The 21910-nt window shown below is 58.6% G+C and overlaps 1 protein-coding gene across 6 annotated transcripts in view; it reads right to left on the bottom strand.

Annotated features, from left to right (window-relative positions):
• The window catches only part of GSE1 (Gse1 coiled-coil protein), a 197711-nt gene that overhangs the window by 38604 nt on the left and 137197 nt on the right, over window positions 1-21910 (bottom strand). For 4 of the 6 annotated variants that reach the window (XM_044427847.1, XM_044427848.1, XM_044427851.1 and 1 more), the window contains one exon: window positions 4125-4343. In XM_044427847.1, the coding sequence (XP_044283782.1) occupies window positions 4125-4341 (217 nt within the window). In that variant the 5' untranslated portion in view covers window positions 4342-4343. Of the gene's footprint in view, window positions 1-4124; window positions 4344-12682; window positions 12707-16159; window positions 16274-21910 lie in introns of those variants that run through there. The other 2 variants (XM_044427849.1, XM_044427850.1) reach the window with 2 other exon arrangements.

Here is a 21910-nt window from a genome sequence, read left to right on the forward strand (position 1 = left end):
ATGCTGATGCGCTTTTAAACTGTTTGACACGGTGTAATTTATTGCTTTGTTTTCCTTTTCATAAGCCGTCTTGGAAAAGAAATTTATTTTGAAAGGCAGCCTAACCTGCCTTAATTAAATAAAATAAACCTCAGTCTCTGGCAAAGATTGGTTTACAGATCTAATTGTCCTGGGATAATGCACTCTCGTGGAGACTAGAGCAAGCCGGCAAGTTTTGCGTTTCCACAGACGCAGTAATCCCAGTTGGCAAGTGGGTGCTGCTAGCTCACTCAGAAACATGCATGTCAGTCGCACATTATGAAGGAATTGCTTAGAAGGCCAGCGCTACCCATTTCACAGATGGCGGACACTGGCAACATTTAATTTCCTAACTGTTTCCTGCCAGTCAGCAGGCAGCGTCCACCCAGAATTCAAGCACCTTATCTATAAAAAGGCTCCTAGGTAGGTCACCCCTGGATATTTGCTTTGGGAACATGACTTAGGATGGTCTATTTCTTCCGGGTCACTGACACTGTTCTGCGCACGAAGCTGCCCCACACCCTGGCCCCTCTCTCTGCTCTAAAAACCTCCCTGCCTTACCTGCCATTCTTGCCAGATCTTACTCGGCGCTTCCCGACATTCATAATCTCATATTAAGCATCTCTAAGCTGAGGCATTGCTAGGAGAACACAGGCGGAAGATAGAAAAGGGGGATTTGGGGCAGTGGGGGCAATCAAATTATATAGTAGTTAAATTTAAATCAAAGGGAAGGGGCGGGGGGAACACACAGCTTTTCATTACCAACCAAATTTTGTTGGGGCAGGTATTTGTATAAAAGGAAAATTACTGCATGCAGGAGAGAGCTGGCGAGGAGCATTTGAACATCAGGAAATCAATGTCAAAATCCACTAATGTCGCTGCTTTTGATGGGCTAAGCAGCAGGCTGAATGAGAGGAGGATGGAGGAGGAGGGGGAACACACCACCCTGTGGGGAGATCTGGGGGAGGCGAGAGAGAGACGGGTGAGGCATCTTCCAATCTATAAGTGTTTCACAAATTGATTTCCCTTTGGGTGGAAGGGAAGGGAAGGGGAGGCTGTTCCCATTATCCACCTTGGGGGCTTCGGTGATTAACACTCTGCAGAAACGATGGGCAATTTCTACCACCATGGTGCATTCGCTGCCTCTGTTAAGCCTGGCTTTCTGTCTTGCTCGGTGCGTTTTAGGGCCTGAGATGGCCTGCTTCGTTCATCCTTTATCCGACTCGCTCAGAATGCCGTCTTTCATCTTTACCCCCATCTCTCTGCAGCCCATGCTTAGTGCTCCCAACCAGGCACTCCACCCAGAAAGAAGGAGTACCTCCGGACATACACAGACTGCCTGCCCAACTTTCTGGGGAAGCCATAAACAGATCCTGAGGAGGAAAGCTCTGCAAGCCAGTTTCCTGGCACAACTGAAACCTGGCCATGGAGAAATGGAGTCCAGCTTGCTTCGCAGGCGGATGGCAGGAGCAGCCGCCCATCTCCATGGTGGCAAGTGGACTCCCGACAGTCGCTTGCCGTTCCTCACAGCGTCCAGGCGGCTCTCCAAGCCGTGAGGGCAGCACTTCACCCTGGCTGCGATTGTCAACTTGCCCACCTGAACAGAGGCACTGGGCACAGCCCTGCAGCCCAGCCTTCTCCTCTCCTTTGACTGAGGTCACTGCCACATGCAGCAACCCCTCTGCATGAGGAAAGCAGTGTCTAAAAGGAGCAGATGTGGAGGAGTGAGCCCACCCCTGCGTGGCCCCTTCCGGTGCCAGAACGCTCTTGGGAACGGCTGACCGGCCGTGGACCTGTGACCGGAGCTGGGCCGCCCTCTGCTTCAGGTGGCCCCGTTTGAACAACCTGAAACATCAGGCGAAGACGGGGGGCCGGAACGCGCTGCTGCTTGCGCCACGCTGCATTCTGGCAGAGGTGGTAAGAAATCGCTCTGCCGCTCCTTGCCCCTGGGGAGCAGGCGGGTGTTGGTGGCTGGAACGTGACGCGAGTCCAGCAGGCGAGTTTCCACCTGGCAGCAGGTGCAGGAAGCCGTGGGCCTCACGGGACCCTTCCTCTCCAAGGCAACGTGACAGGTTGCCAGCCGACCTCCGCAGGTTCCACACGGCGTGCGGGGGAGCAAACGGACGGCTCGCCTTCGTGTGCTCATGGGGGGCCAAGCGCAGTCGCTGTTCCCCCTCAATTAACACTGAAAGAAGGCTGTGAGGTGGAGGGTGCCTGGAGGGACATTTCACGCACGCTCATGCAATGGAAGGGGGGGTGCGCCGTTGCTCTCCTGGGGCCAGAACAAGAGGCTTAAGGAGAAAATTTAGGAACGATGCGTCTGCACTGCACAGTCTTAAATTTGCACCCCAGAAATCCTGGCTGCAAGTTCAGGCTTTCGGAAAGGAAGCTCGGTGTGGCAAGACATGCGACCCGCAGGCCGAGGTGCTCGGTTCAGCCTCGGGCACCTCTAGTTACAGGCATCAGACCAGCGGCGGCAGGGCAGGGCTGAGCCTTGCACAGGGACCTAGGAGGCATCTTCTACGGGGCACACCCCAGGCCCGTCCAGCCCTGGCCCATCCACTCCGGCTGGAATTTCGCCTGCCCTTCCTGGCCGAAGAAGCTGGCTATCGCTCCTGGGAGTGTCTACGTGCAAAGCAGGGGCCCGTCAAAGAGCCACGCCTCGGCCATCGCTCAGACGTAGAGCCGGGCCCACATGTCGACCGGGGTAGGGAACCTCTCCGCACCTGTGGGTTCGCTTGGCATCTCTCCGGGGCACCAGCACAAAATGGCTGCTGCAGGAGCCTGGCTAACCACAATGGATGAGCACCCTGCCCCCAAGGCTAAGTGCAAAGGATGGGTGGGCTCCGAGCGGCCCACCCCTCGTGCGGACCATGCCAGGCAAGACGGAAAAACCCAGTGGAAGGCACCCTCCTCTATTCGCCAATGCAGCTGCTTCGCTTTGTTCCCCCGGTGCGCAAGTGGGACCTTCTGCAGCCGGGGCGCATGGATCCGAGGCAGGCAGCTGCTTCAGCAGAAAGGGACAGAAGCCCCAGGCTCGGGAAGCCTTCCTCTTCCTGCCTGTGCCAGCAAAAAGCCTCTGCAGCCCCCACACGCCGCCTGGGCCCCCCTCGCCGCTCGGCTAATTCCTCCTCCTCCCCCCGCTGCTCCAAGGCGTCCGCCTTCAGCCGGGCTCCCGTTAAATAGCCCATTAAAGAGAAAAATATTCAGATGTGCATTTCACCATACTGGGCACCCAGCAGCGGCTGACTTTGTTATTTAGGGGGGAGCTTTGGATGGTGAAAGAACACATTTAGGAGCCTTAGGAAAAATAAAATTTCAATGAAGCATGGCAGCGGCGATGAGGCCTACTTGTGGGGGAACGGACGGGTTCTTTCGTGCACTTGTCTCTCGCTCAGACTTTCTCTCAGGGTACAGCAAATGATATGGCATTTGGATTACTCCGTCTGAATTGAATTTTTAAACTGCCCCCTCGAGACACGATGCCGAGGAAAGACATTAGCCCATCAAGCGGCAGGGGGAAAGAGAACAAAATCTGACAGCTAAAAATAAAACGAGCGCTTGAGTGGGAAGGGGAAGGAGGGGCGTCAGAGGCTGGCTGTGGGCAGGGGAGGTTGGCCGCAGGAGCCATGGGACCAGCCCCCTGCAGGCTGCCAAGGCCGAGGCTTGATGCTGCACCTGGTCAAAGGCCGTTGGGTTTGCTCTCTCGGTGGATGCGAGCAGCACTGCCCTTTAATTGTGCCTTTCAGGTCCTCTTGGTCCTAGATACAATCTGTAGCTTCCCCCACCCTACCTAGATACATATGGATTTTGATATTGCGAGTACCTGATTTGCTAGTTATTTATAAATCCATGCAACATCAGATACTCATTTTTTCCCTTTCAGATGGTGAGACTCGGGGATGTATAAGAGAGTGGCAAAGGACAGGGAAACGGCTGAAAGCCGGGCACACGCTGGGGGGACACCAGGGGGATCGGGGCGAGACCCTCCGAGCTGCTGACCCGCTGGGCTCCGCACCTGCCGGCCCCCCCGCCTGCGCACCAGCGCCCTTCCTCGGGCGGCTCCCCCCTCCCGGGCCACGGGCTGCATCCTCCCTCGCTCTTACCTCTGGGTTCCTCGGCCTGCTTGGCGAGCTTGCGCAGGGCGGCGGCGAAGCTGGAGGAGGGCGCGGACTGGACGGGCAAGGAGCTGCTGGCGGCCGGGCTGCCGCTGGGCACAAGGGAGCCATTGAGAGGCGAGGGGGTCAGGGGGCTGACTGTGGCGGTGGTCCGGGTCGCAGTTGAAAGCATTCCTAGAGAAGGTGACTTTGGCTCATGGCTCATGCCTGGAAGAACGAAAAGAAGAATCCGTGTCACTGGGAGAGAAGGCGTCAGTCGCATCCCCCAGGGAGCAAGAACCTGCCGCCAGGGAGGCACGCGAGGGGCAGCGGCTGGAGCTGGGGCGGCCAGACGGCCCTCGCAGCTGCTCCCAGGCCTCCACGGCTCCCCACAGGGAGGCCTCCAAGCCCTCGAAAGGGCCACGCTTTCGGCCGGGGAAAGCGTCGCAGCCCCCACTGGGCGGGGGACGGAAAGCAGGTGTCCGGAGAAGGGAGTGGGGAGTCATTGGTCCTGCCACGTTCACACCTGAATGACACCTTGGGCAGTGCGCCGTCCTACCCTGCCGGGGGGAAATGTGATGAATTACGACTGCCATAAATGGAGGAGGAGGAAGATGCGACCGCGCAAATGAGCAGCTGCATCGGCACACCTGCCTTTGCCGTCTGCCCCATGTCCCAGGCGTGTCGGAGGCAATCAAGAGCAGCCTGCTCCCTTTCTCGGGGGCTCAACACGCCGTCGCCCCCTCTCTTGGCAGAGGACTGGCCAAGTCGATTTGGATCCCTGCTCACCCCGCTGCCCCAAACTGTGGTACCAACAGCAGTCCATGAGAAGGCTGCCCCTGGGAAAAGCTGGAGCAGAGCAAGCGGAAGAGGGGCACCAGGGAATGAGTTTGCCCCAAAGGGAACGGTGGGGGGGGGGGGTTCTGCCCAGCAAACCTCTTACTGGCCTCGGAAATTCACCATCAAAAGAAGACGCACGGGGCAAACCCAGGCAGCCCTTCACAGGCCGATCCGTCTATGTAGGTCAGCTTTCTCCACCCTGGAATCCTGCAGACGTGTGGGGCTGCAGCTCCCTTTCCGGCCAGCCGGGAGGCGCCGGGGCTGCAATTCAGAGCTGCAGTCCCAAGAGGCCAGCAGGGCACCAGTGGTGCTCCGTGGTGGTCCGAGTGCACTTCCACTGGACATAACTGGGGGGGGGGAGGTGTTGAGGCGCAACTCCAGGCATGCGCATAAATGTGCGAGAATGAGAGCAGCGCTTGCAGGGCCACTCAAGCCACAAGCTCTGAAAGCAGCAGAGAGAAGCCGTGGCCAAGGCAGCCCGGAGAGGCAAGCCAAGTCCCAATCAGCCCTCCCCGGGGAGGGAGTTTCAGCAAGATGGAGGCTTCCGGTAGCTTCCTCTTCTGGCAGCCGGAATCCCTCTTTGGCTTGCACGCTTGGCTCTGACACAGCTCCCCCTTGCCCTTCCAGCCAAATCAGAGAAAACAACCCACAAAGCAAGCGTTAAAAGGGCTGTTTGCAGGATCTCAGCCCGAGGCAAGAGTCTTCCGCCATCCAATGGGAGCTGCAGGGCACCATCTGCCAGCACACACCAGCCCTGAGCCTTTTCAGAAAAGTGCATCCCCAAAGAAAGAGGAGGGGGACCCCCCCCCCCACACACACACACACACGCAAGCGCCTCCACGCAGCAGCCCGGGTCTCCTGCAAAGAATGCTGTTAAGGAAATCAAAGCGCTGACACAGGCCCGCCCCGAGGGCAGCTCGTGGTTCTTCCATCTGTAGACAGAAACACGCAGGCTGAACAGAGGCTGGCTCGAGGGGTTAATTTCTGCAGAGCGTGAGGGTTTCATAGCGTGTGCCAGCCAGCTAAGGGAGCTGTGCCAGGCACCTCTCCGGAACAGTTCCACCTGCCAGACCACCTAGCGAGCGCGCGCGCGCAAAACCCCACGTGCAGGAAGCACACTCGGAAGCAGGGGTGGTGTGTGTGTCGTGTGTGTTCCTCCAGCTGGGAGGGGTCTTGCTGGACACGAGAGAAAACTACTGGGGACAGAGAAGAGAGAGGAGCTGAAGCTGTAGTAAGGCAAACGTGGTTTCTCAGTATGCCTGCAGGTGCACTACCGAAGTGCAAAAATGGGTCTTTGCCACAGAAGCCAGCAGGCCAAACATCTCAGAAGGAGGGCTTCTAGTCCTCATGATTGTGCTGAACCGTGTGAAAAGGCATGGGCAGCCACTGAAGGGAGGCAGTGGGGGAGCTTCCGTCTTTTCTAGCTCTCTGTTTCTCCAAAGAGCTTCTAGAAAGAGAACAGAATTGCACCACCTGAGCTAACAAGAGGCACGTTTGCAAAGTTCAGGCTGTGCACAGTGAAGAATTCGGTGGGCTGTTTTACTCAAGCACGTGTCCCGGCTGACAGTTCTGGGCCACACTGCGATTTCAGCACACGGCTCCCGCCGCCCGGAATGGAAGCAGCCCTGGCTTTCGACCAAGCGGCAGCTGCCCGCAGCAAGCGAGCTGCGGTTTTTCAGGCCCGGCAGCTGCCGAGGGGTCATGTGGTCCCGGGTCATCTGCGACCCACCGGGACCACCTGCGCCTGCCAAAAGGCCTCGCTGGGCGCGGCCGAGGCGGCTGCATCGATCCAGGAGGCCAACTCCGCTCCCTGCGCTATGTGCTGCCGGAGGAAACAGACTGTGTGCCAGCAGCGGATTATCGAGAGGATGCCTGCAAGGAGTCGGCAGGAATTGCGAGTAGCAGGGGTTGCCTGCAGAAGCCCCCAGCTGGGGAAAGGGAGGGAGGGAGGCCAGTCTTTGGGGCTGACTTTGGCCCTTGGCCTTCTCCCTTCCCCTTAGCCTCTTGGACTCCTGGGCTACTGATGCCCCGAAATTCACGATGAAGACCCCTCCCTTCAGACTGCCTGCCTGCAGGGGGAGCCCTGCGGAGGGTGCAGAATGAGGAAGCGGAGAGCATCCTTCGGAAAAAGCCCCCCCCCCCCGCCAACCCAAGACAATCCCCGACGACGACACCACAGGAGGTGGGGAGGGACAGCACAAAAGCCCTGAAGGGTCAACGCAGCTGGAAGACGGAGCCAGTGGGCACCCTGCTCCCCGCCCCCGCCCCCTTCAGCCGGTGGGACGCAAGGGGGGCTTTTCAAGGAACATCTCCCTGCCTGGTCTGGCACTCTCTCCGTGTCCAAGGCCATCTGCCATTGCAGGGCCTTCCTTCTGCCCGCAACGCCCCCTCCCCGGCGTCCCACACGGCCTCCTCCCAGCGCAAGCTGGACTGACCTCCCCGCGGGGCCCTCACCTGCCGTGCTCCCATCCGCAGCTCCAGTTCCCGGGGTGGGTGCTGGGAATCTGCCGGGCCGAGCCGCCAGCCTCGCTCTCCCCACCCCGCCTCCCCGGGACTCCTCCACAAGCAAACCGTCCCCTCACGAGCGAGCACTGCACCTCGCCACCCCTGAATGTCAACTCTGCAGGCTTCTGCCTTTGAAAGCAGCACTGCTGATGTCGGGTCACTTAAAATAGAATTTCAAATGAGCAGCTTCATTAGTGCGCTAAAATTAGCATCGCTCTTCAGCTTGTGCTGCAGGGCAAAGGATGGGGGGGGAGTCCCCCTGGCACCGGGCTGGAGCAGAACGGGAGAGACGGGCACGTGGAAAGGGGTCTGCTCACAGCCCCTGGCCTCCCGGAGCCAAAGCAAGTGGCAGCAACCCCTGAACAGCCCTTCCTAGCCTGGAGCCTTCCACGTATGTGGGACTGGGGACGGGGAGATCTTGGAAGCTGCCCAGCCGGGAAGGGCTGCCTTGGCCCATCGCAGCTGGCAAGAAAGCCCTCCTTCTCCCCCGCCCAGGTGCCGAAGCGGCCCTGGGAACGGCCCAACTGTCACTGCCACCTCCTGGCAGGTGCTGCTCCTCAAACCCACTGCCAAGGTCCAGAAGTTCTGCAACCGGCAGCAGCCTTTCGGGAGGACCCGGCCCTGTGAGCAAGGGAGGGAGGCGTTCGCCATCCCGCACAGAGGACGGTCCCACGAAAGCGCACACAGAAACCTGCCGAGCGCAGCGCCCTGAACATTTCTCCCTGTGGCAGCCGCTGTACCTGCTCTCCCCACCTGACCAGGTGGGAATGGCAGCCATGGTGGAGAAGAGGGGCAGCCACCCAGGGCTCTTCCCAGGGGTTGCAGTGGAGGCTTGGACATGGGGCCTGGCCCCGTCTTTAAAAGAGGGTGAAGGTTCTGAAAGGTGTGTGCACACCCTCCCCTTTCTAACAACCGTAAGAAGACCCCACCAGTGGGGGGGGGGCTTTCTCCTCCCACTCTGCACCCAGATCCTTTGCGAAAGGGGACCCAGAGCCCATCTCCCCAGGTAGAGCTCTCACATCCTCCAAACATGCCCATAAAAACCGTTTCTCCTATTCCATTAAATATGGTATCCATGTCCCTCCCCCTGCACCCCCCATGCCCAATAAACGGCTCAAGAAGCATTACTTATCAGCACTCTCCTGCCTCCTGCGGATTCCGTAATTACCGCTGCCTTTCATCTCCAGCTCTTCGCAGACACCGGGCTGTGGGCCTGCTACTTTGGTGCTCTGTAATTACCAGTTAATAGCTCCGATGAATTTTCTGCGTCCCCGTTCAAGTGCCAAATCCAGCCCTCCTTTCTCCTCGACAGCCCCCTTTGGGATAATTATACCTCCGAAAGCAGTGCTCAGCAGGACCCCCCCCAGTTCAGCTGCAGGCCCGAATCCCCTAATCACCCCTTCTCAGTAATTTTTCATTACTGGAGAAAGAAATGTTTGTGAACAAATATGGGACACCCCTGAGCCCCGGGCAGCCGGGGTCTCTCATCCCCGCTCGGGAGACACGTCTCCACCGTTCCCTGGGAACACGCCTAGCCTCAGGAGATGCTAAGCGGCTTCCCAGTCCCATAGCGGCCCTGGTCACACAGGCACGCGGAGGCACTCCAGCCCACGCCGAGAGCAACGCATGATGCTCAGCTGACACACGCGGCCCAAGATGCCTAGTCATGTGCTCCTGCTCCCCAGCTGCCCGCATTTTCCCCCAGCCTGGGACAAAGCAGCCACATCCCCAAGCAGGCAGCCCAAGGACGGCAAACCGAGGGCGAGCGACGGCTGCGACCTGCCTGCCAGAGAAAGGCGGCACCACGAGCTGGAGGCAGAGCGCGTCCGACAAAGGGGACCCGGGGTGTCTTTCCGGAGCCCATTCACACGGGCAGATCGAGAACCAGCCTGGAATGGTTGATCTGGCAAGCGATTTTCTCACAGCTTAAATCAGATGATGGCGCAGTCTCTCTCGACTGCATGCCCCCAGATGTTTTGAACTTCCAGGATTCCTGACCACTGCCTAGGCAGGCTGGGGCTGATGGGGGTTGGGCAAATTCTCCAGCAGGAAGCCTCGGCCCTTCCCCAGATGGAGACCGTGGTGGTCAAGGATGGAAACAGCTCTAAAACGTGTGGTGCAGACATGCTTGGATACAGAATCCTTGAAGAAGAGCCCGGTGCGACTCCAAAGCCTGCCTTCAAAGCCTCCTTGAGAACCTGATTTCGTTACAAGCGATGCTCTCGCTAGCAACGCTGCTGTCTCTTCTTTGGTGGGGCCCACAGATCGAAGCTGTCCTTCCTCCCAGTCAGCAAAAGAGCCATGTCACAGGTGGCCTTTCCTCCTGGCTGCCCATCTCCTTCCCTTCTGTTGCTGGCCCGCCCCCACCCTTGGCAACCAAAGATCTTTTCCTCCAATGTTATCTCAGTCAGGAATAACACTTAACTGCCTGAGGCCACAGGGCTTGCTTTCCATCCTTCCTCCCTGATCCAGCATGTACAAGCTCAGCCCCTCTTTGCCTCCCAAGGAACAGAATTCAATTAATCTGCAAGAGACACCCACGTCCAAAAAGGCAGTGCAGGGAGAGTGCTCTGCGGGCTAATCGAATCATGCCCATTCAATTAAACCACCCAGGAAGAATGCATGGAGATCAGCTTAGGCTGAGAAGGCAGTGCCAGAGAGAGAGAGAGAGAGAATTAACTATGTTTTTAGAGAAGTGCAGTTCTACAGCTAGAATCCCACACCTTGCATCATAGAGAGCAAGGGAGAGAGAAAGAAGTTGGAATTTATTTAGAAGTGACCCACTCTACAAGGTCTAATTCTGCCTGGTGTCCTCCAGGTACGATGCAGGAGCAAATTTCAGGTGTCTTTCCAGACCCCACGGCCCCAGTGCAGTCTTCCTGAGCACACACGAGAGACATGTACTGCATCTTTCTAAAGAAGAAAGCAAGCTTCTGAGTTACACAGCACTCTTGTTCTACAAATGCCAGACATAACGCAGTGGCTTTATACAAATTTAAACAACCATATCTCAGGAAACCAGAAGATCCTGTTCAGCCAGACTCCTTAAGCCAAGATTCCTAAAATCAGTCCCAAGCAGACTAAACCCATAGATTGCTCCTCTTCTCCAGGGCTTCCCAAGCAGAGTTCTGGAGAACGGGACAACCTACTGCAACAAAGCAGGTGGCTTGATATGCCCGGGACACGTGGCAAGAAGAAAAAACTCCCAAACATGCCTGTTCTAAGCATTAAAGACTATCTTTTTCTTTTCCTTTCTTATTCTGCCTTTCTCTTTTATTTTGAATTGTTATTGTTATTATAGAATTGCTTTCATTGGATGTTTTAATTGTGTTTCATATTATTCACTGATTTTTTGTAAACCGTCCTGAGGCTTGGGCAAAGGACGGGTTAGAAATGTCTTAAATAAATAAAACTATCTTGCTTCTCAGATGCTGCCACACGGCACCTTTATTTTCCGCCCTGCCTTTCTTCCTGTTGTCCTGGAGGTCATTTCTGAATATTTGGTTACAGTCCAGGAAGGAGACTTTGCCCCAGACTGTCGCCAGCCATCTGAGCGGGGCATAAGCCGCAAGAGACAAACGCCCCGCTGAGTACGTGGGTCACACCTGCTCAAAAGGCCACTGCAGGTGGCGGAACGAGGGCCACCTTCCCACAACGACGGCTCTGCCCGGCTGGCTTCTCACAACCCAGCAACGGAGCATCCCTCCCCATTTTGGGCCTGTGCCTGAGGGCCTGCTCTGAGGTGACCTGCACAGATTCTCCCAGGCAACAGCTGGCGGAGCATGCCATGGTCTTCAGGACACGCTCCCTGCGCCGCTGGTAGCAGACCTATGTGGGGCATCTCAGCACTCTGCGCAAGACAGCGTCATCCCCTTTGCAGACCAAGCGGAGAGGGCCTTCCCCTCTCATCCAGTTGGCACTGGGAAGACGTGCCTTGCCTGACCAGGCAGCGCTGAACCCACCCAGCTCTTGGCCGGTGAGGACCTACTGCAGGGTCCTGCCCGCCCCACGAGTCTTGCTGGCTCCACGGGTGCTGAGGTTGCATGCTGGTTGGGCAACGGAGCACAGACACTCCTGAGATGCTTCACTCATCCTCACAACAGTCCCTTGCTGGGTGGGCTCGTCCCTCACAGGCATCCGGAAGCCCTGGGTCGAGGCGGTTATCCTAACACGCTTACAAAATAAACGGAATGATCATGAAGCATGGAGCGAACTGGTAAGGCCGCCTCCCTTGGGAACGGTCGCCCCACACAGCCCATTCAAGCGCTTTGGCCTGTTGTATGCCTAGAGGGCCTTTTGGACTACTAAGCAGCATACAAATATAATGAATGAACGAATAAGGTCTTCCTATGAGCTTGGATCCATGGGGAGGTTCTGCGAGGAAAGGGGTGAAGGGACCCCCCCTGCAGTGCAGCCTGCCTGCAATGCCCCAGGGGCAAGACCGGAGTGGGGGGAGATCCCCAGAACCCTGAGAAAAGTCCATTTCCACCCCAGCCTTTGTTTTTCACCAGCAGATGCAGCATCTTCTTTAAACTGCCCACAACCGACATGCAAACTGATGCATTTGCAGGAAAACCACAGCCCGCCCTCAGCCTTTTCTGTTGTGATACGCGCAGCAAAGCACACACACTGAAGGCTGAGCTCTTTGTTCCGGCAGGACATCTTGGTTTGCCCAAAGAACACACCCCTTTCCACTTGTTAAACGAGAAATGGTTTCCGAGCTTGCCAGACCTGATCCAGACCGATGCGGGATGCAGTGCCAAATTTCCCGGGCCACCTTTCCGCCTGTGACTGAGACGCCACAGCCTCCCCATCCACGGACAGACTGGTGCTCCCCCAGCCATGAACGGGTCTCACCGAACAGAAAGCCAAAAGGGGCGCCAGCAGCCGTGGGGAAATGCACAGGGCTGGCGGTGCCACATCCAGCCCACCTGAGCCACACCTGCCTCACCCAGGGCCTGGCTGGCAGCCAGATCCCGCGCCTGCCTGCGGTGCCTGGCACAGCCTTGGGAGGGAACTTCGGAGTGCGTACAGAGTGCCTCCCTTTCTCCCTTTCAGGGGGCAGAAGCCGCTCGCCACACTGCCTTGCCTGAAGGCTCTCAGGCAAGGAGCAGGATCAGTCCCCCTCCTGGGCATCTGCAGAGGACACTGGTTATTCTGCGAAGAGGAAAGGGCGCTCCTGAGTCCCAAAAGTGGGGGGGTGGAATCTTGTGCCAACTCACCTTTGGATAGGCAAGTGGCAACCCGGAGCCTTCCCCTCCCCGGCCAGGCGCCAGGATCTCCCGCGGGCGTGTGCTCACCTCCCTCAGTCGCTGCTCGGGGAGAGGCGCCGGCGCAGGAGGGGGCGGAACTTCCTCTTTGCCTTCTCTGCCAAAACCACCTGCTGAAGCCGGGAGACGCGCCCAGCGCCAGATGAGTGCCCCGCTCCCACCCACGCCTGCCCTTCACCGCACCAGCTGCCCTGGCGAGCCGGCGAGCGAGCACAGCCACTTCTTTCCAGCAAGCCGCTGGCTGGCGGTGCCCTGGCAGGCTTCCCAGGCCCTGCAAGGCTGCATGGCAAGCGGAAGCCCCGCAGAGGGGCCTTTGCGCAGCGCGGGGGTGCCGTGCCGGGAACGCGTGCTCTGCCCGCAGTGGCCCGAGTGCCGCAGCCCTGCCTGGACGCCGTGGCGAGCCCGGCCACCTCGCCGTTCCGCTGAGCACACGGGGGGCGCTTGGCAGGGCTTCTCCGGGAAGGACAGCCTGTCTCCGAGAACGCAGCGCAGGGCTGCAGGGCGACGGGAAGCTGCCGCCCAACAGGTCGGCCTTCTTGTCCCTTCCGTGTGGCCCAGAATTTCCTGCTCAGGTCAGGCAGGGTTTCAGGAAGGGAAAGTTCCCACCATCACCTGCTCCTGCATCCTTGGTTTAAGCAGAAGCTTTTGAGGAACCAGCCTGAGGCCTCCTGAACCTCCCTCTCTGGGCAAGCTGCCCTCCCTCTACACTCTCCGTGGCTGAGATGAGGCTCTGCGGCTCCTGCGCTCCCCCTCCACAGAGGGCTTTGAACAGCTTCCAGCTCTGGACTAGCCAAAGCACTCACCGAGAATCCTGTCCTTCGGTCCAGCAGCAGACCAACAAGGCGGGCGGTGGCGAAAGCAAACGAGGAGCAGCCGCAAGATCCAGCCACATGAAGCACACGCCCTCCAAACACCTTGCTAAATATTCTGTACTGCTATGAATTTTCCTCTCTTTGAAGCAGGTTGAATAGTGGCAAAAGCTCCCTGCAAAGGAGTTGGCAGAAAGCAGATCTCTGGATGTTTTGGATTTCAATTCCCAGTATTCCTGTTTGTTGGCCATGTGAAGAGGGGTCCTGGGAGCTGTAGTCCCAAACCTCTGGGGATCTGCATTGGGCCACGCTCCACCCTCTGTGCCACCAGGAAAGGTGAAACAAGGACAACCTGCACAGGATTACAGAGCAGCCAAATATGAAGCAATGCAAAGCGTCAGGTATCCTTTGATCTAATTGCCTTCTATCTCAGCAGATGTCGTGCAAACCAGAGGTTCTGACAGGCTGGATCCATCATGGACAGGGCTGAGAGCACTCCGGTCAGGGCACTGGGATCCAGCAAGGGCCTGAGGGACAGCAAGACACCCAGTGGCCCTAATGGGACCCTTGCTTTTAAGTCCCTTAATTCAAAGGGGCTTGAAAGGGAGCTTGGGCAAGGCTGCCAACCAGAGAAGAACCATTTGCTCCAGCAGCCACTAGGAGGCAGCCTGGCTCTGCTCATCAGAACGAGGAGGAGGGAGAGAGGGGTAATGCCCACCTTTGTGGGGGAGCAGAGCCTTTCTCACCACGTCCCAGTGGAGGGCAAGCTCACCAGCCAGACAGGAGGCCCTGGGGAGCCCTTCCTCCTCCTGCCCATCACAGGGCCAAAGGGAGGAAGGGAGCTCTGGAGTCCTCCCAGTTCCCAAAACAAGACTGGTTCTCAAGCTGGACCTTAACCCCGCAGCACAACTGGTAAGCAGCACCTCATTCATGTCATGCTGAGGAAGGGCAGGCAGACGGGAGGGAGGGTTGCAAAATGCAGCTCTGCCCTGCCGTGCCTCCCCTGTAATTCTCTGCCCCCTGACAGGAAGAGGGTGTGAAGAAGACACGCTTCCTTCGCTGTGGTGGGAGGAGGAGCAAGAGAAAGGGACTCACTGGGTGCCAAGTGGAGGCAAAGCCGGCCGAAATCCAGGGGCTCTTGGTCACCACACTTCAACCCAACAGTCGCCTTCTCCGTGCATCACTGAGAGATGGCTACCCCTCCTGCCCCTCGCTTTAGGCTGCAACATAAATTGGCTCACTCCCCCCCCCCCCCGCTCTCTTTCACATTCAGCTTCTCATCTCTTTTCTTCTTAAAAAGATGGGCGAGGCAGAAAGGAGTACGGAGCAAAGCTAAGCAGGAGCCAGAAAGTGCAAACACCGTCTCCAAGCAGCTGCCTCCAAGCAGGTCCCCTCCAGCCATTTCGGGCTTCGGCTCCCATCAGCCCCAGCCAGCACGGCCAAGGGCCAGAAATGCTGAAATGTCTGGAGGTGGAAAAAGCAGGTTTACATCGAAGCAGAACAGGATTCTTTGCCAGGGAAGAGCGAGAGAAGAGTCCCGCAGAACAGCTGCCCGGTGCAGCCTCAATGCGCCACGTTCTAGGCAAAGCCAGCCCCACGGGGCCGCGGGACGTGGGAGGAAGTCAGGCCGGGCGGGGGGCTTCCATGCAGGCCTCGACCTCCCCCACCCCATCCTCCGACACAGCAGCCGGAGCAGAGGCAGAGCTGTGCCACGCCACCTGCCTCCCTGCCAGGCTCAGCACCCCCCCCTCCATCCACCTCATAAAATACGGAGGGTCGGGCTCTCCCAAGTCATGGCATCTGAAGGATACAGCAATTACCAGGCAGCGGAGACAGGTGTGCGGGGAGATTTATTGGCGCGCACAAGGAGCGGCGAGGTAAGCGTGCGGAGGGCGGAGGAAGGAGGCCATAAATCAGGCAGGAGGAAGGGCTGATGGGAGCGCCAGCGGCCGCCTCGCCCTCACCGGTGCGGCCAGAAGCAGCCTGCACATCCCACGGGCTTCTGCTGGCACCCGGGAGAGGTTGCCAGGAAACACGGAGCAGCTGTGGGCTCGGCACCGTCGTTTAACCTCCTGGCTGGCGGCAGGCACCTTGAAAGGCCCGTGATGACGGTCGAGCACCCTCCAGGAGCTTGCCGCTTCTGAACTCAGCCCACGCCAGCCGCTGCCTGCTCCAAAAAAGGCAGCTATTTTGAGCGTACGGGAGCAAAAGCAGCGGAACTAATAATTTATTACCAAACGCGTTCAGGAGGGGCCGCTCTCCTTGGCGCCAAGCAAATGGAGCAGAAAAAGCAGAAAGCAAAACCCAGAGCACGCCACTCTCGCCTGCCGCCTCCTCCGAACGGCCGGCAGTGGGAGCGAGGAGGAGGGGAGAGAGCGGCCCTTGGAGGGGGGGCGGGCGAACCAGGGAGAAAAGGTTCGTGCCAGGTGAGGCAAGCAGAAAGAGGGGGACAGGGTGCAGCAGGGACCAAGCAGAGGGCTGGAGGATGGCCTGGCCATTTGCTTCACAGGCCCCTTGGATGGACGTCCTTCACTGACGCATACAAGCGAGTTGTTAGTTCTTGAATCCAGAGAGGCCACGACACAAGATGGCCAGGACTCCTGGGTATACAGGTACTCACTGTGGCTAATCAAGGATGAGAGGAGTGCACTCTGCGTATGCTCAGACAAACAGCTCAGCCCTGCACTGGGCGAGGAGGGGATGGGCTACGTGCTGCCACAGGCTTCCAAGCTCCTGCCTCCGGCCCGTCTGCACCTTCGGCGTGGGCAAACACGCCTCTGCCTCCTCCGCACCGCCGCTTGTTTCTGGTGCCTCCAGCAAGCTCCCAGCTGCGCTCCCTTTGCAATCTGCTCGCTCGCAGCTGCGTCACACGGTGCCTGCAGCCCTCACTGGCTGTCGGTCGCCCAAACAAGCAGCCAGGGAGCAGCGCAAAGGTCAGAGCGCTGTGGGAGAAACGGGGGAACGGAGGGCGTGGGGTGTGATTGCGAGGCTGCCGGCGGCGGTGTGCAAGGACACGTGCTGGTGAGCAGGAATGGGCAGGCGTGTGGCTGAATGCAAACCAGTGCACCGGATGCAAACGTGTGTCTGTGCACAACAGAGCAAGTGTGCTTGCACTATGCCTCTGCTTTGCCCGCAAGGGTGCCCGAGACACGCGACCTGCACTGAGCAGCCTCCCTGGCTTTACTCCTGACCTTGAAGAAGCTGCCCCCACCCCACCCCCCGTGCTCCATCAAGGTCCAAGTACAGAGAACAAGGGACCGAGGCGAAAAGGGCTTTCCACCGGCCCGTTCTGCCTTTGCCAGAAACTTGGCCAGGCCGGGCAAACCCTGGCTGCCTTTGTGGGAAGGCCGGTGGCTGCAGACCCGGCGGCCCGTCCTTGGATTCGCAAGGTCTCAGTCTGCCAGCTCGGGGGATGTTGTGCGGATAAAAGGGAGGGCAAGGGCAGTGACTCCTAAGCTGCCTGGGGCTCCTGCCAGGGAAAAGGTGGGATGGCGATATCCGGGGTCCACGCCGGTGACGGGGAACATGGAACCCAGAGGCTCCTCCAGATTGATTATCACGGATGAGGAGGCGTGACCGTGTCACGCAGCGCGATGGAACCGGGCAACTGCCTGCACCTGCGCTTTGCCGTGTGCCAAGAAACAAAATCGAGGTGGAGAGATTTGACCCCCGCCTGCGTCGTCTCTGGGCTCACCGCACACAGCCACGTCGGCAGAGGAAGCGCTCCCACCCCATGGCACACGTGCTTCGGTGGTCGTGGGGGATGGCAGTGGGGAACTGTCCTTCCCAACCAGGTCCCTGCTGGGCACCTTGGTCTACAGCTCCCATTATCCCCAGCACATCTGGAGGTCACCCTGTTGCAGAAGGCCGAGTGAGTCAACAGCCAGGCCTGCTAGACGGTGGCATGAAGGAAGGATGCTCGCCATCGGCACCAGCAGTGCAGTCGGAGATGGGCAAAGCACTTGGCAGCCTGGGCCCTGGTTCCCCCAAGGAGTTTATCCTGCCATGGCTTAGCTCCCCGGAGCCCAAGGTCCACACCTGGGCACCCCGCCAAGTGCCCCAACCAAAGGAGGCAAGGCGGGTGGCTCTGAAGGGCAGGGCCTTTCAGTGGTGGCACCACGCCCGGCACACGCCTTCCCTCCCTCCTGCTGAGAAGCTTGCCCTGGGAAGGCCTTTGTGACTCTCCCAGGCCCGGGCCTTTTCAGAGCCGCCTGTGGGTCTTTGCACTGCTTTTATCGCGCTGCTAGTTTTGCTCCACACGGCTGCCAGTTTTTAGCCTGGTTTCCACCTGATGTGTTTCATCTGACTTGCTTTGTCTTGTTTTTCACTTGGTTTATTTTTAATTGCTTTTCGTATCTCTAAGTTTTAAATTCGTAAACAAACTTAGGCTGCAGTATTGGAGGGAGGGAGGGAGGGAGGGAGCTCTAAAATAAAAAAAGGGAAAATTGTTAGCAAACACAACATTACTAGTCTTAAAACGGGTTGCCATCTTTTCACTGAGACAGCTGCTACGTGACCCGCACATAACAAGACAAAATCAGATGTGTGAGCTCGCTTCTCTCCTGGCATGCAGCTCCTAATGGCACAGAATGTGCGTTCACAGCAAAGGGTACAGCCTGACCTTGCTCTTGAGCAGAGGACAGAATAAAACAAGCTTGCAAAATCCCACCCAAAAGTCACTGGTTTGTCTGCCCACCACATATGAGCCCGGGCCCTTCCTGGCCCAAGAGCTGTCTGAAAATGAACATCAGTGCATACTTCTGAGTCACAAAAATGTCTCCAGCTGCCGCTAAGAGCAGGCTGAAGAGCCCAGCGTGGCATCCAGCTGTTTTCCCCTGAAACACTGCCAGCATCTCGTGGCTTTTCCACAAACTGAGGGTGCGCATGGCCTTCAACCATCATTGTTATTGCGATGCATCCATCATCATCATCGCTAGGCTGAAATCCCTGCCGCGGTGCTACTCTCTTGTTCGAAACACCTGCACACCTGCTTCAATCGCGCATGCATCAAGCGGCCGACTGCAGCCCGGAGACCTCGCTTTTGTTCTGAACGCATCCTTGCAGGGAAACTTGTCTGGGGCAGCCAGTCTGGGGGCAGGAAGCAAAAGGAACACCCAAATGGGTGGACGAGCGGCCGCACCATCAAGGTCCTGGGCATTGCTGGGATGGGCACCTCGGCACTGCTGGGAAGCGGCCGTGGCCACCCCCAGACCTCCCAGCTTGGAACCGAAATCAACTTCAACCCTGTTTAGCTGTCAAGCTGCCCAGCCAGGGCTGTGCTGAGACCACCAGCAGCTGCACAGCCGCCCTTTAAACGATCGGCGCGGATGAAGGCCTCGGGCTTCCTCTCCAGCAAGCCCACTGACCTTGAGACACGATCAGCGTCCGCCTGCTCCCAGGAGCTCCGAGCTACTGTAGGAACGCTGCGCTGGTTGGCCTCTGGGTGACGAACAAATGCATTTGGAGCGCCGTTTCCACAGACGGTGGCACTAAAAGGCCGACAGCTTCCAGCCACGCGGAGAAGAGCGTGCAGGGCTGGGACCGGCAGGCCTTCTTTCCGCCGCCATGTGCGCCGGACTGCATCCTTAATACATGTTATGGAGCTCCTTCAGTCTGAGTCCGCCTGCCCCAGTTCTGTGCAGTGAGTGTGGGAAGCCTCTTTCAGCCAACCTGCAGGGGGCGGGGGGGGCATTGCACTGGGAGGCAGGACTGAAGGTAAAGGAAGCAGGGCGACAGACACCCACCTATCAAGAAGCTAAGCCAGAGGAAAGGCAAGCTGACCTTTCAGGATGGGGAAAAGCTGCAAAAAGCCAGGAAATCGCACGACTGATCGCCGTGGGAAAGGGGGCAGAGCCTGGGGAAGGGGACGTGTCCGGTGGGGGCCACTGGGAAGTCAAACGGTGTCTGTGGTGTTCAGCCCCCTCGACCTGCCCTGTCTGCTCCCCAGAGTCTCTGCTCGGGAACAGCCTTTCGCTCTGGATGCCGGTGACTGAAATGTCCCCAGGCGAAAATGTGTTCGGTTGCACTTCCCATGACAGGCGCTGCAGGTGACACTTCCTGCGCGTTTACCAGATGGAGGAGAGGAGGAGACTGGGAAGCAGCCTTGTGCATCCGCTCCAGGGACCTGTGACTCTCGGGGGTGGGGCGCCTTGCAAGGGATCTGCGACTCAGGTAGGGGCACTGGCACACGGACGCAGTGACAGAAGCGGCTCACTTGCTTCTGACCAGGAAGGAGAAGGTGACTCGCTTCAGCCAGAGTGTGCGGAGTGTGTGGCAGAGAGGACCACCGGATCTGAGAGGCAAGGAGAAGGCCCTCAGGCAGGCCAAAGGGAGCCGAGAAGACCGGCAGGGCTCAGCCTCAGACAGGACTCAGCTCCTCACACCTGAGCTCAGCCCGGAGAGCCATGTATGGGCCAGGCTAGGGAGACTGCTGGGCCGAATTTGGCTGCGGATGCTGCACCTCCAGCATAAAGAAGCAGTACGGGAGGCTTCCAGGCAAGCCTGAATCCTGAAATTCCTTCTTCTCCGAACAATTCGCAGTGCCCACGAAGCTGGTGCTGCCCTCTTTCCCTCACTTGACCTCTGTGCAGTCGCTGCCCCTCAAGCCGTCAGCATCGGCCTTTGCGCTCAGCTACAACGCACGTTTCGACCTGCGCAGGATGAGGGCAAGCGGCGGCCCTAGCACTTCCCTCCGCTGCAGGGCAGGTGGCTCTAATCCAACAGCACAAGGGCAGGGAGGAAAACCGCTCTTGGCGTAATCTCTCTCTTTAGACGGCATTTCAATTAGGCAGACGATCAGAGCAGCTTTAATTGGCTTCCGGCAAGAGGCCTCCCTGGCAGAGCTTGCCCCAAGATGCCCGCCTTCGTGTGCTCTGCTGCGGCAAAGCACACGACACAACACGACACCAGCCCCCCACATGACACCCGCAAGGCCAGGACGCTGACTGGGGAAGGCATCTCGGAGCGTGCTGGCTCACTTTCTGACCTGGACTCATGCAGGGGCCCTGCGGAAACAGGGCGCAACCCTCCGTCTGGCATTATTGTATTGTTTCGTGCACCATTATACTGCCCCATTGCCCAGGGGCTCTCCGGGCGGCTTGCTGAAACAGGCCAACAGAAAGCCAAAACATGAAAACCCCAAGGGCTCACGGGGACCAGAGAGGAGTCTTTTCCTGTCCATGGATCTGCAGATATTCTGGGAAGCAGGGGCGGAACTGAAGGGCTTGTGTGTGATCCTGCGATCAACGCCAGGCAACCGCCGGTGCAGCCGCCTGCAAGGCGGTTTGGAGGCCACAGAGGTGGTCCCGGGAAACTGAGGAATAAGCAGACCTGGAGGCGCGAACTCGATGGCGGGAAGGGCTTCCTGCCAGGGATTCCTCAGCTGCTGCAGCTTCCCGAACGAGGCACAGAGCCCGTGCACACGAGGCGCAACGACCGCCGAGACCTGGGAACGTCCCTGCAGGAGCACACACACCTGGCAACACACCTGGGCGGCTGCGGAGCTGCTTGTGTAGAGGTACCTCCTCCACGGCTGACCTTCTCGGCGGAAATCCACCAAGGCTCTTCTGGCGCAGCCTTCCCCCCCCCCCGGCTAAGCCAGGCTGGGGAGCCTGGCCTAACGCAGGGGCTCGGATCGCCTCGCTCCTCAGGCCCCCTCCGCCTGTGAGCGTGGAGCCACCAGGCAGATCTGTCCGCGAAGCCCTGACGAGCACGGAGAGCCTTCCTTGGCGCACCTGGATCCCCATCCAAGCCGTTTCCTACCCCCCATAAGACACACGGACACGGAGAGCCCAGGCCAAGCACGCCCGGCTAAGCTTTCTCCGCCCTCGCCGGATGGGAACCAGAGTCTTCCACCCTCCCCGTGTCTCTAGCTATTAGCCCCTTCGGTTTTCACAGGCGCTTTCATTGATCACTCGGCTGCGGGTCATTCATCTGGCAAATGAGCACAAGCCAGCTAATAAGAGCCTGTTTCGCGCGTGCACGGAGCAAGACGGGGCCGAGGCGAGGCGGCACGCACACAGTGGCGGGCACACCATCACCGGGGCACACAATCAACCGCACGATGCATCCATCACTCCTCTGCAGCCTGCGAGCAGCGCCAGGCCGGATGTGTGGATGGTCCAGCAACGCTGCCGGCACACACACACGCACACAGACACGCACATGCACAGACCCCACTGCTTCTAATGTTTCTGACCGCAGAGGCACGACTGGGACCATTTCTTCATTCCTGGCCTGCATGAATCTGACCTTCCTCCTCCTTTGCAGCTGTTTTCAAACCTCTGTGGGGCAGAGCAGGAAGCAACCACAGCCAAAGGGAACCTCCCTGTTGAGGAGCACTATACCCCGGTGTATCAGGTGCTGCAGGGCA

This window comes from Varanus komodoensis, unplaced genomic scaffold (genome assembly GCF_004798865.1).
Source record: "Varanus komodoensis strain SLA01 unplaced genomic scaffold, ASM479886v1 scaffold19, whole genome shotgun sequence".
NCBI classification, from domain to species: domain Eukaryota; kingdom Metazoa; phylum Chordata; class Lepidosauria; order Squamata; family Varanidae; genus Varanus; species Varanus komodoensis.